A 13,581-nucleotide genomic window follows, 5' to 3' on the forward strand; every position below is an offset into this window, starting at 1 on the left:
CCATTATTTAGAAAGAGTTTGGATGAATTATTGGGTTATCCCAATAATTATTGGAAAAAAGGTTTGGATGAATTATTGGGTTATCCCAATAATTATTGGAAAAAAAGGAAAGATAAAGGAAGACTACTGGAGCACTATTTTCTTATCAACTCTCCTAACATGGTGGTTGGATTAGGGAAATGAAGAATGCTGGAGATGCTCTAACATGGGTTCTGGTTTCACAAGTCAAATGATGGATGGTGTATTTTTTGTACAACTGGGAAAAAGGAGAGAGGAATAAGGACACTTTATTTCGCATTCGTGAGCCTCATTTGCTTGGCGCCGAAAACACAATATCAAAGCTGCCATTGGAAACGCATGAACGCATCTCATTTTCATGAAAACTATCCCTTGAGGCTTGGACAGTTGTGGACACGGTTATATAAGACTCTACCATCCTCTCAGCATTTGGTGTCATGATCAGTCGCATAGTGACTTACTTGCCAACGAATTCAGTTTAGCATTGGAAACAAATTCTAGATCCTAATATCACACTTCTTGTCCAGCAGTAATATCACTCTCGTAGAGGTGCTTTAGTGAGAAATTGGAGTGAACCAAACAGAGAAAACGGAGTTCGTTGGGAAACGATATTTACTACAAAACAACTTTCCTTGCATAAAGGAAATCAACAACCTCGAATGTTCCTTGTTGACCTCCAGCAGTAGTATCTTGGGGACAGCGACAGATTATGAATTCGATACGAGGAAATTCCCTCAGTTTGAAGTTTGGTGAATGATCTAGTACCTGCAATATTTGTGTTTTTTTGTCATTGAAAGTGGTTTGATTAGTTGTAGAAAATGATTACGAGAGATTTACCAGAGAGATTTACCATGTATACTTCGTCGTTGGAAGAGTTTTGCATTTTGTGTGCACAATGATCAACTTATCTCCTTTTTTTTTCAACGAACTTAAGTGATAATTTCTAAGATTTAAGAGCGAATTGATGGTTTTTTTAACCCCCAAATTTTATCAGAATAATGGATATATTCTTGCAAGGGCATTTTCATCATCTGAAAACTCACCGGTCACGACTACACGCGGCTAGAACTGCAACCGTGGGCAACAATATCATTTGAAAGATAACCAAACGAAATGAATAAACATGTCGTTTTTCATTTCAGGGAACCATTTGCACAGTAACGCTGACATAGTGGCCATTTGGATCACGTGCACATCATGACATGATGTGAGAGAAGAGAAGCCTCCTGGATAGGGGGATCAACCAAGCATGTCCACCCCTGCTTTTCCAAGCCCCAACTTGCACGACGAGGAAAGTGGACAGGAAGCACCTCTTCTTGATGCGGAGCCCTGCACGGAGAACGGTGATACAGATATGGTCCGTGTCTAACTTCCATGATGACGGCGCTGCCTCATCTTCTCCATTTCAGAATCAAACGTGAGACTTGGACTTGCATGATTGATGCCTGCATGGCTGCATCAGCGAGTAGACATCCCAGGACCAAGAAGCCTCCAACCTTTGCTCTTTCTTCAAGCTATGGATGAAAACTCCATCTCCCAGTTATCTGATCGTATTATCTTGCTTATTTCTTTCGTCATTATGATGCAGATTGCAGAACATGCTTATCTTGGCAGTAAGCAAAACCAAAAAAAAAAAGGAAAGAATTCCAAAAAGAAGACTTGCTTGCAGATGGCTGGACCATTGCCATGTTGCATGTTTGGATCTTAGGCCCCACATGTCTGAATGATGTTGTGCTGCGTTGAGTTTTTGTAAAATTGTTGAACCTCATATTTAATGAGCTTGCAAATCTCCTCAACGAATGAAAAGGTGGGATGCTCTCCCCCCAATCTAAAAAAAAAGATTCTATGAACAATTCTCTCCATATCTAAGATTTAAATAAGAAAGGAAATGAAACAGCATCTGACCCCTTGATCCCATCTCTGCACCCAAAAACATTTCAAGGTCAGGAATCACTGAATCAGGATACCATCCTTTTCTAAACTAAGCTGGTCTCCAGACACGATGATTGTTTAATCCTTTGCTCTGTTGCCTTCAGATTCAGGCGACCTGTTCTCTGCGACTCTGCCCAGAAAACAAATGCACGGTCCCCTGAAAAAACAACGAGTGATGCGAACAAAACCATCACTGTTTGGTGGCATAATGCCAGAGAGATACACAGTGGTGAAGTTCAATTTACATTTTGAGCACTTTAGTCAGATCGGTCTTTGCATTTTGAGCACTTTAATTAGACCGGTCTGACTAAAGTGCTCAAAATGCAAATTGGACTTCACCATTGTGTAGCTCTCGTTGAGTAGATCAAAATACATACATAGAGCGTGCGATTTGGAATTCGGATGAGAGAGTTATAATCTCAGTAAGATCTGCACCTAGAAAAATTGATCAGACCAGTTTGGTCTAGTCCGAATTAGAAGTTGTATTTTGATACGGGATTTGTTAGGGTTTCGACTCCTAATAGGACAAGACCTCCCCCACCCTGTAGATATATAAAGGGCCACGACTGATTGAGGGTATCCAATCAATAAAAACATTATCCAATCAATAAAGTTTTTTCTCTCGTCATAATGACATGAGGAGGCGTGGTAGCTGATCTACTAAGTCTAGAGCAATCTAAGATGCGCATGCCCCGATGGGGTTCCTCCCGAGCAGGTGTTCGTTGCATCCTCGCAGGTTCCTGGTGAGGCCGGTCTGATCAGGTGCTAAAAACAGTTTGACCGGCCTCCGCATCAACGCAGCGAGGAGCATCTTTGCGAGCTGCACATCCGAGTGGGTTCGTGCGTTGGGTCAACACCACTACTTGTCTACTTGCCTCTGTACTTAATCAGGAGGGAGCTGCGTAGCTTTCTTTCGGCAAGAGGGAGTAGCTTGGAAGGGAGAGATTGTTCCGTAGTATAAAGCGAAGCGGCAACCACCGCCGAGATTTTCCTCAAGAATCTCCCGTCCCGTCTCTTCTTCCCCCACCCCACTCTTTATCCATGAGCACGAGCTGCGCGCAATCATAGAATCCACTCCCCGGTCCTGGTTCCGGCTGACGAAAGGCTCGAGCTTTTCTTGATTTGCGCCGCCGCCTGCATTGGGAGAAGAGGGGGTCCCTGTTCTTGAGCGCCGGAGCCGAGTCGCGGCCGTTCTTGGGTTGGGTGCGGTTGTCCAGGTATTGGCCCCCCTGCCTGGTGCCTCTTTAATTCCAGCCTAATTCACTTCTTTTTAGCACGCGGTTTGCCGCCTTGATGATTAGAGTGCTCGTGGTTCATCCGAGGTTCGGATTCAGTTGGGTTTTTCTTGGGCTTTGCTCCATTCTGTTTTGTTTTCTTTCGTTTTTTCGGTGGGAGAAGAACCTTGTTCTTCAGTTTCCTTCGATTTTTTTTTGACAAAAACAGTTTCCTTCGATTCGAGTCTTTAGAAATGGTTTCGTTAGATTTGGGAAGAGACTAGGTCTTTTGCTGATTTACATGTCAGATGGTCTCATTTCTTCAATATCACAAGCCCTCCTTCGGCAATCCGAGACGGACATTTCCTGGATTTGCAGGATTTTGCTTCCCTCTTCAACTGATAAAATTCCTCCTTTCCTCAGAAAAAAAAAACAATTTTTTTCTCTACCTGAAGATATGGATGAGCTTATCTTGATCCTATGTTAAAATGGGGATATTTGGATGTGCCTTAGTGTGAAGCGGCAAATCACAGTTTCATGATTGAGACATCAATAAAGTGGTCTAGTTAAATTAAAGAAGCTGGAACAGTTCCACGTACTGAATTCTGATCTGATAAAAATAAGATCAGATAATATAGCCAAGTTGAAACGGCAGGAGTCACTTTCAGCTCTACTAATGGAGTGGAAATGCGGACCTTTTCTTACCAACTATTTCCCTTATATAAACAGCATTGTAGTAGGTCTGAGCCGTTCTAATTGTCCTTTTTGTTGACCACACCACAACCATTTGCAGGTTCTGGAAGCATGAGCTTATGGTTTATCTTTCTCTTGCCTCTACTCTGTCTGCCTGCATGGGTTCGAGCAGAGGATTACTCAGATGTGACTGTAATTGTTCGAGGCTCTGAGACGATTGCTTCTACCAGTGATGAATTTGTTTGCGCCACCATTGATTGGTGGCCCCCGGAGAAGTGTAACTATGACCAATGCCCATGGGGAAGGGCTTCTGTCTTAAATTTGGTAAGTTCCAAGATTGTGCCTTTTTTGTAATGCGGCATTTGGTGTATCAGCAATGGAGTAATTTTGTTCTTTTTGTGAATTTTCCCAGGACCTGACTAACCCTTTGTTGGCTAAAGCTATTCAAGGTGAATATTCGAACTACTTAATTGAATAATTATCTAAAATATGGAGAAGTTTTCCCATCTTCTTAGTCCATCTATGGGAAGAAGATGACAATTCATGCTGATTTGTAATCTAATGTAAAATTGATTTACTGCTGAAGTGTACCATGTTACCTATGCCATTTTCTCAAATGTAGTTTGCCTACTTGATGATACTTCAGCATATTTGGTCATGAATTTATTCCTTTTCCACTTTTGTTCTTGTAGCCTTTAGCCCATTGCGTATCAGAGTCGGAGGCTCTTTACAAGATCAGGTGTTATATGGAACACCAAATTTAGAATCTCCATGCGATCCATTTACAAAGGTTTCAGGCGGTCTGTTTGGGTTTTCTCAAGGATGCATAACCTTGGAAAGATGGGATGCTATTAATGATCTATTCGTGAATACAGGGTGAGCCCTTGTTTAGTTGTTTATTGCCCTCTGCATTTTCTTCAGGATGTTTATTATAGCATGGATTTTTGAATGTGCCACATCTTGAAACTTACTATATGAGAACATGACTTCAGATTAAGAATATCCTTATTATGTTCATTTGCAATAATTCAATTAATACAGCTGTTTCATAAATCTGTTTTGTTTTATCCCTTCAGTGCAGTTATTACATTTGGTCTTAACGCGCTTCAAGGACGACAGCAGATACGCAGAGGTGTTTGGGGAGGCCCTTGGAATTCAAGCAATGCTCGAGAGTTCATGGAGTACACAGTTTCAAAGGACTATCCTATAGATTCTTGGGAATTTGGTAATGCAATGTGATAACATTCTTATTTGCTGCTTTGAAGTTGGGAATATCTTCCATTCATGTAATGCTTATAACATGATGTGCTCATGTCATAGGTAATGAATTGAGTGGAAGTGGAATCGGAGCGAGCGTGGGAGCTGAACAATATGGAAAGGACTTAGTTGAACTCCAAACCATCATCAATGAGTTATATGGAGATTCCAGAAGACCACTGGTCGTAGCCCCAGGAGGATTTTTTGACCAAAAATGGTTTGCTGAGCTTCTTGAGGTGTCTGGGCCAAATGTTCTCAATGCAATGACTCATCATATTTACAACCTTGGTGCTGGTGAGTCCTTTTCAGACATAATGTTGGCCCTACTCCTTGAGTAATCTCTGTTTTCTGTCGTACATCCAAATGACATCGACACCATTCTGCTAACTTCAATCTTGATCAGGTAACGATCCACAAGTTCCAAATAGAATTTTGAACCCACAATATTTGAGCCGTGCTTCTGACACATTCAGAAGTCTCCAACTCACAATACAACGCCATGGACCATGGTCTGCTCCATGGGTTGGGGAAGCTGGTGGTGCATATAACAGCGGCAGCCGTCTTGTGTCCAATACTTTCCTGAATAGCTTCTGGTGATTACTTGTCTGATGAATTAGTAGTCTGGTCTTCACCTTGGTTATTTTCTTGTCTTTTTTCTCATGTTTTCTGTTTCAACTAGGTATCTTGATCAACTTGGGCAGTCAGCAAAGTATGACACCAAGGTGTACTGCAGACAGACGCTGATTGGTGGCAACTATGGGCTTCTTGACACTGAAACTTTCGTGCCAAACCCGGATTACTACAGGCAAGTCTCTGTAATGAATATGTTGCCACAAACTTGCTCTACTATTTCGATATGCATTGGACTAAGCCACAGTATCTTTCAGTGCCTTGCTGTGGCATCGGCTCATGGGTACAGGAGTTCTTTCTACAGACATCAGTGGCTCTTCATACTTGCGTGCCTATGTGCATTGCGGGAAGCAAAAGGTACGAGTTTTCCCAAAGATTCTGATTACTCACCATTTGTGTTGCGTCCACCAAACTTAAACAAAGGAAATATTAAAATTGTAATGTACTGACATGTCAACCTGTTAGCAAGCGTACCGTTCTGAGATTTCAAGTGAACCTATGCTGATCTCATTGCTCTCAAAATACTCCTACTATAGGGGGGCGTTGCAATCCTCTTGCTGAACCTGCACCGAAGCATGGGATTCATGGTTTCAGTCAGGAACGACCTCAATGTCAATCTTGCAGAGGGGCAAGGGATCAGAAGGGACAATATCTTTGTCCATGGCCTTAAAAGGACGGTTTCTTGGGTCGGGAGCAAAGCTTCAGACGGGTATTCCAAGAGGGAAGAGTACCATCTCTCAGCAGAAGATGGGAACCCCTTTGCCCGGACCATGCTCCTGAATGGAGTTCCTCTAGAACTCACTGAAGATGGCGACATCCCTCCATTGTATCCAGTGGAAGTTTCGGTCAACTCACCGATCTACGTTGCTCCTCTGACCATTGCATTCGTCGTCTTCCCAGACTTCGAGGCTGAAGCTTGTGGCCGATGATCAACTGTAGGGATGTTCTGAAGAACACGGACACTGTAAAGATATGCCCTTTTGTTTTCTGATTTGTGCCCCAATTGGGCCACATTTTCACAACAATTAGAGTTCCCTGGTTACTAATGTTATGCTGATCCATGTCAATGCCATGTTGATGTACATTCATCAACATTTATAAATGAAATGTTCAGCATTTCACCCGGTATCAAACTAATTCCTGAGAAAATTGTGCCTTCAAACTTGCTGAGTGGTGAGAGCTATACTGACCTTCCCATAGGAATTCACAGTTTTCTTCTGTAAAAAAATGTACATTCAAATGGAATGCATGCACATACACATGATTAAATTTTTTTGGCATGAACAGATATCATAAAAAATAAGGAGCAAGTCTACAAGGTCCTTCGCAAAAACAAAATCCCATGCTTTTCACATGGTGAACTGTGTATACTCTTCATCAATTACAATAGGGATGGGGCTACCATCAGTTCTGCCAAATCAGGCAACTTATATATTGCTCCATCAAATACAAAAGAACCATCCTAAACAATATTGTAATTTCATGAGCTATGATACAAATGGAATAAATTAAAAGAAAGGGATCCTAGAGTAAATGGGTGAAAAAAAACATTTCCTTTCTGTTCATCGAATATCCTCCATCAGCACATGTAACTGTCTGGGGGATTACTAAGCTCCCCGTTACCTTCACAAACTCTTTGATGTCTGTCTCCAAATAACGAATTTAATTTCACTTAATATATGCTTTTATTTATTTTGTCACGACAATCTACAACTGAGGCTCCATTATATGACAGTTTTTTATGAATTCATTTGAGTAGTTCACATGTCTTGTCCAAAATGGCTGAAGATGTTTAAAACCAATCTCCAGCCATGGTTTACTTTGCCCATTATAATGTATAACTGCTGCTTGTTCAACACTACTGATATCTGTCTTTTCTTGATAACCCAAGCCTAACAGATGCCAAGATGGATCAATTGGATGGACATGGCCTTTAAATGCTATAAGCCCTGGTGGTAATGTTCCAAGCCTCCAAAGTGTGAAGTTTGACTTCAGATTCTACATACAAATGAGTAATGGAAGCTCATCAGTTACTTTCAAATGTAAAAAATATAGACTATACCGCAGATAGTTTCTATAATCAACTAGAATTGAAATTAATACTGATAAAAAATGAGACCAATGATGTTCACTTCTAATACTTGTATATGTTCACTTGTTTAATACTTGTAAATGTTCACTTGTTTACAATGAAAATGACAAAAAAAAGTTTATCAATTCTTACCTCCTTGACCCAATGATGGTATTTATCTTTGATAGTTGTCTTCCTCCATGCATTCAGGTCAAAAATGTTCATACCATATGCCCAAGCACACTCTGAAGGGTCAAAATTACTTGCGATGAGGGGATGAGAAAAGTTAAAATAATTCCTGAACCTCTTAGACATCACCCAACTGTCTCCACCTCTGCAAGTCTCAACAGCACCATTAACATTCCCAGCTAGATCAATATCCCAAAGTGGTGATAGGTCATGCTGGACAACAACGTCGTCATCAAGAAATACGACCTTGTTGAGGCTTGGGAACAACTGCATTTACAGATTAACAGTCATGTAATTGTGGAACTTTCAGCAAAAATGATGTATGTCAACAAATAGAACTGCACTTTGAACAAATTTGCGTCCATATACAATTTTTGTATCTATATAAGTAGAGAAAGCTCCAGATATCTCAAGGAAAAAAGTATTTATTCAGCATCATTTGCTTCTTGATCCCAACAGGACTAGCTAACTACAACATGTTCACAGTGGCTAATTTTACAGATTACAAAGCTAAAAGTACTTCAATTCCCTTGAAATTTTCATCATTTCAGCCCATCCTTCTATCAACATGTTTCCTGGTCATGTTTTTTTCTGTGTTTTTTTTGGCGCGTCTGTTTTAGTATAAGGGAGGTTTTGGGTGTGTTGGGGTGTTCTTTGTACTGAGTTTAGGGGCTTTCCCTTCTCTTTTGTACTCTTTTTCTATCTTAATGAAATGACACGCAGCTCTCCTGCGTAGTTTGAGAAAAACTACTATGCATTATTTACTTGTTCATCAAATACACCAGAGCTGACAAAACTGCACTAAGAAAGGAACAGGAATAATAGTCAGAAGAAAATTCCAATACCTCAGGCAAGTATATTCGAATATGATTGAGCACGGAAGTATATGTTGGACTTCCTGCCTGCAGCTTGGCTGCAAAGACCCTTGGACTATCACTAGCACTGGTTCTTGCAAGGTGATTTCCACGGAAACGATCTCTGACGGTGCGCTGAGTTTCTATAGCTTCAAGTACAGGAACATTTTCTTTTGTCAACCAATCAAATTGGTGCACACCTTTTACTTCAACAATAGCAGGATAGAGAGAATTCAAAGCAAACCATGAATGCATGGCAGGATAGGTTTTTTTGTCAGTAATAACATGGAAGACTATCCTCTCAGGATTCAGTGATGATTTAACTGTCGATCTGACCACAACTGAGGCTGCAAGTATGTTATCTGATGCTAACACAAAATGGTAATAGGAGTTGTCCGAAAGACGAGGCACCAACTCAGGGGGTGGTAGTTGTTTCCTTGCAAGGGCGTTTGAGGAGTATTCATCGGTTAAACGCAACGAAAGGCAATAAAGGCCTTTAGGAATAGCAATTGCAGCATAGTGTTTGTTTAGCTGCTCTGATAACCTTGATGATCTCAATTCCTTATCCATGCTCTCCATCTGCGTGGCATAATGAAGAAAATGAGTATAAGAACTGCATCAAGAGCAAAGCAAAAAAGTTGTATAGATGACATCATGAAACACTTGCTGATATTAAAACTTTGGGTTGGTGATCACTCACACTAAGTGCATGAGCTTTGTGGGATGTTGTGTAGGTATACCAAAAAAGGTTAAGAGTTTCTAGTTTCTACACAAAGGCCATACCAATCTGTTGTAAAATAACTTCAGATTTAGAGTCAGCTGGATCGAGGCTAGAATCATTCTTTGCTAAAAAAGTGGGTCCTAATGTAGCATCCTCATTACATCATTTAATCAAGTTATTAACCTTCAGAACTGAAAATAGTTAAGGGATGGTTCAATTAGATACCTTTCAGTTGAAAAGGTGTAAGTTTGTGAAACACTGAAACCGTATGCATTTTTACATGAAAAGACATCCTTTCATAGAAAAAAATTCCTATAGTACCCTTTGGACAATATAGATGTGTATACAAAAAACTCGACCTGCGGGGGCTAAGACAGCCCCCAAGCTTTTTCTAAGAGAGAAGACCTTCTCACGCAGGTCGAGAAAACCCCCGAACCTTATATAAAACTTTTCATTAATGTTGATAGTACAAGAAAACATCAATAAACAATCTCACAGCAAAGCATGGGTGATACACTCATTGAATTGCAAGAGAACAGGACATTGAGTTTCTGCAACAACCTAGTTTGTGCATCACCAAACACATTAACTAAAAACTGACATAAGCTAACAGTTTACTGCCAAAATCAAATGCTTGCACTGTCAATGTTTAAATGAAGCGGGGAAAAGAAAGAAGCTAGCTTACCGTTGCCTTAAGTTTAAAAGCAAATGACCTTAAATCATAATCATTATTCTTCATATCCCAGATAAATTCATCAAAAGATTCTGGAACCTTCAAATCAACAGGACCTTCCTCAGAATTTATCTCATCAAGCATCGAATACAAATCCCTCACAAGCCTCTGCACATTAGAATAAAAAACTCGAATAAATAAAGCAAATCCTAAAAATGGAAGAAAATAGAAGATTAAAGGACATAAAGTACCATGGAACCATCGTTGCCCCTACCAAGAAGGCGTGGACCTAACCTTCTTCCCAGACAATCTGATAATAGCAGCTGGTGATTAGTAACAAGTTGTTGACCAGAAATATTATACAATTACATTTTATATACAGAATTCAGCATTGAATAAAAAATGTGTTGCAACAGATAGCCAAATAATGAGAACCCACCCCATGCTGAGTTGCATATTGCCTTAAACCAGCAGCAACAATAGATACTTCTTTCTTAAAGATTTTATTGAAGTATATAATGAAATTCTGGAAGTCAGAATTAAGAGTCACTTTATTAATAAATGTGTCGATTATGATTCTGATGTAATAAAATTGGCAAATACATCTCAAATTCAACTATGCATAGCTTTTAGATATAAACTTTTATCCATTTGGAAGCAGTGGTTCATCCAGGCATAGCATTTCAAGGTTATGGCAAACGAACTATTGCTCTCTGCAGCAGCTTCAAATCTAACACAAGTGTTTCAAGGAAAAAGTGCACAGAAACCATCCTTCTTGGCTTCTTGTAAGAAAGACCCAGCACCCCTCGCTACCCAATACTCTCTGGAGAGAGGTAGGGGCATTGCTTAGGATATTAACTTGTTAAGCTTTTCTACCTATAAAATGCACCCAATTTCTCATTGAACCATGAAAATACCATGACTACAGCAATGGAAGTCGCACGTGTTCCAGAAGCAACCTTAGCAACTACTTAAGATGGCACATAAGCAGTAAGCATCCTCCTCTGGAGTTACCTTTAATATACATAGGCCAAAATAAGCGGTTTCTGGAAGCTAGAGCAAACCAAGTTGGCATGTTGGCAGTTAATCAGCACACTAAGCATGTATGCGACCAAATAAGCTGCCCAAATAGGCCCTAGATTCTAGCAACAGAAAATGTTCGAGTCGCGATAGTCGTGACCAATGCAGTTACACATGAGTGCAAGGTAACAAGAATTGAGGTTAAACACGCCAAATTATCAGCCTCCATCCGGTTATTCACCGACCGGATCACGCAATTCATGCTACCGTGTACACATGGAACATATCTAGTCAGGCAGTGCATTTCCTAAACTGTTTCAGTACTAACAGTGCACTGCATCGCATCATTTCAGGAATGGAAGTGTTGCAGCACACGCCATTTCAGTAACGGAAGATCATTCCATTCCAAGAAAGGAATGGAAGTAGCTATACGCATCATTTCAAGAACAGTAGTAGTAGCAGCAGCAGCAGCAGCAGTGTGGAGTGCGTACCTAGGGAGGAGCACTTGTTGAAGCCCTCGAGCGTCATGACGGCGGTGAGTATGAAGACGAAGGGCAGGAGGAAGGCGAGGATGAGGACGGTGTGGAAGACGGTGCGGTAGGAGAAGTGCCGCGCGGCGGCCTTGAGCCTCATCAAGTCTAGCAGGCCATGGCTAGTGGAGATGGTGATGCTCCTCATGCTTGGCGAGAGGCGGATCTGCATCCTCGCTGGCCGCCGCCCACGCCCACGGCCGCTGCTCCCTCTCCTGCCCCCGGGGACCAGACGAGCATCGGGAGCCGCGGCGGCCGGCGGGGTGGCTCAGGCGGGGCATCCCAGCCCGGCGGCGTGGGGGCGGGGGGCGCCGCCGGCCGGATCCGGCATTGTCGCGCTGGGAGGGGAACAGAACCGGCAGCCCCCTCAAGAAAACCAAAAAAAAGCGATCTTGATTGCTCCCCGGCCCCGGTAACCCGTTCTTGATTCGCCTTGCTCTGGGTCCTGGGCGCGACGAATCCCGCGCCCGGATCAAGAAACCCCCGGCGGCTGGCTGGTCAGATTCCTCGCCCGATTTCTTGCTCTCCCTCGGGCGGGCGGGCGGGCAGGGAAGAAGAGCGAGCGGATCGCGCGGGAGGAACGGGAACGGGAATGGGCGGGGGGAAGGGTTTGATCTGGGGTTCTCGGCGGTGAGGTTCCGGGATTGGGGATTAGGCGAGGAGTGGGGAGGAGGTGGGAGAGGAAGCGACGAGGAAGAAGACGAGAGATTTGACCCGATGAACAGGGCGGCACGGCACGGCAGCGAGCCCGAGTGCGTCGGTCAGGTCGGCGCCGGGTCGGAGAGACCCCGTCTGTCCCGCGTGGTGTGGTTGGGTCAAACGCCCCCGGCTCGGAGTAGACCCAATCACCTGACGCCAACAGGTTGCGGTTTCGGGGAAGAAGATGAATGGAAATACTCGGACAAGTCCGCAGCACGATGGCAGGCCATCTGGCCATGGATTGAATTTTCGACATCCGTGCAAGTTTCGGTGGAAATGCTGCTGATAGGTTGCTGAAAATGGTGCGGGTAGTTCGTTTGTTTTTCTTTGGAAATTTGTTTGTTCACATTGTAGTTTTCTCGTGGGTAGCAAATTTTAGTCACTAACATACAAATTTGTACTCAAATACGTGTCCTACGAAATACCAATATTCAAATAATTTACTGACCAAGAGGAGTATGTAATGTTTTGATTATCTTCCGAAGAAGTGTCTATGGGACACTCGGGTGTTTCAGGGAGGATATCACACTTTCCATGCCATCGGATGAAGATCCAAAGGCCATCCTCATTCCACGATGTGTCGGATAGAAATCCGGTTTCTATAATCTAGCTGCGGTTCGGCTAACACCTGAACCTTTGTTAATTTTATCATGAATAGTCCATGCACATGAAAACTCATTTTTTTTTGGATGAATCACGTAGAACTCTACTTCCCCGTCTCAAATTGTCTGTGTACATCTAAATAAATAGCAAAATTTATGAATCTATAAATATCAAAACGATCTACAATTTAGGACGGAGGAATTATTATTCATGTATATTTGTCATTTCACACAACGTTTTAGTATTTATTACAGCTTTCATTATTTTACAAGAATTATTGCTCCAAGGTAGTGGAGTTCTTTCGCGAAAAAAAAGGTAGCGGAGTTCTTCAAATGGCCATTTAACTCTCACAGGTTGGCGATGCCAAAAGCGTTTCAGACATGCACTTAGTGGGGGAAAAAAACACCTATCTCCATTGGCCCACGCCCAAGCTCGCTGTCTCTCGCGTTGCCACGATCTGGCCCATTGTGCATGGTG

The 13,581-nt window shown here is 42.2% G+C and overlaps 2 protein-coding genes across 3 annotated transcripts; one reads left to right on the forward strand and one right to left on the reverse strand.

The window, feature by feature from the left end:
- The first annotated feature begins 2,622 nt into the window (after nucleotides 1-2,622).
- On the forward strand, nucleotides 2,623-6,877 carry LOC117848276 (heparanase-like protein 2). Of its 2 annotated transcripts, none has more exons than XM_034729617.2 (10): nucleotides 2,623-2,786; nucleotides 3,958-4,181; nucleotides 4,270-4,306; nucleotides 4,550-4,733; nucleotides 4,934-5,082; nucleotides 5,178-5,408; nucleotides 5,518-5,707; nucleotides 5,794-5,919; nucleotides 6,002-6,101; nucleotides 6,281-6,877. In XM_034729617.2, the coding sequence occupies exons 2-10, from the start codon at nucleotides 3,969-3,971 to the stop codon at nucleotides 6,671-6,673; spliced, it is 1,623 nt and encodes a 540-aa protein (XP_034585508.1). In that variant the 5' UTR covers nucleotides 2,623-2,786; nucleotides 3,958-3,968; the 3' UTR covers nucleotides 6,674-6,877. The 2 variants fall into 2 exon arrangements, with proteins under 2 accessions (XP_034585508.1, XP_034585507.1); XM_034729616.2 differs by lacking the exon at nucleotides 2,623-2,786 and adding an exon at nucleotides 2,795-3,167.
- A 190-nt stretch (nucleotides 6,878-7,067) lies between these two features.
- Nucleotides 7,068-12,558, reverse strand: LOC117848277 (probable galacturonosyltransferase 13). The gene is made up of 6 exons (XM_034729618.2): nucleotides 11,764-12,558; nucleotides 10,504-10,562; nucleotides 10,265-10,420; nucleotides 8,850-9,437; nucleotides 7,969-8,271; nucleotides 7,068-7,742 (listed from the first exon to the last, which is right to left on the reverse strand). The coding sequence occupies exons 1-6, from the start codon at nucleotides 11,972-11,974 to the stop codon at nucleotides 7,452-7,454; spliced, it is 1,608 nt and encodes a 535-aa protein (XP_034585509.1). The 5' UTR covers nucleotides 11,975-12,558; the 3' UTR covers nucleotides 7,068-7,451.
- Nucleotides 12,559-13,581: the final 1,023 nt, after the last annotated feature.

Source organism: Setaria viridis, chromosome 3, assembly GCF_005286985.2.
Source record: "Setaria viridis chromosome 3, Setaria_viridis_v4.0, whole genome shotgun sequence".
NCBI lineage: Eukaryota > Viridiplantae > Streptophyta > Magnoliopsida > Poales > Poaceae > Setaria > Setaria viridis.

Excerpts from the sequence above, each read along its gene's own strand:
- LOC117848276 (XM_034729617.2), top strand. The coding sequence starts at position 3,969 with ATGAGCTTATGGTTTATCTTTCTCTTGCCTCTACTCTGTCTGCCTGCA. Across the intron at positions 4,734-4,933 it reads GATCTATTCGTGAATACAGG|TGCAGTTATTACATTTGGTC; the intron begins GTGAGCCCTTGT and ends TTATCCCTTCAG. Across the intron at positions 5,708-5,793 it reads ACTTTCCTGAATAGCTTCTG|GTATCTTGATCAACTTGGGC; the intron begins GTGATTACTTGT and ends TGTTTCAACTAG.
- LOC117848277 (XM_034729618.2), bottom strand. The coding sequence starts at position 11,974 with ATGCAGATCCGCCTCTCGCCAAGCATGAGGAGCATCACCATCTCCACT. Across the intron at positions 10,563-11,763 it reads CAACAAGTGCTCCTCCCTAG|ATTGTCTGGGAAGAAGGTTA; the intron begins GTACGCACTCCA and ends TGCTATTATCAG. Across the intron at positions 7,743-7,968 it reads ACCATCATTGGGTCAAGGAG|AATCTGAAGTCAAACTTCAC; the intron begins GTAAGAATTGAT and ends ATTTGTATGTAG.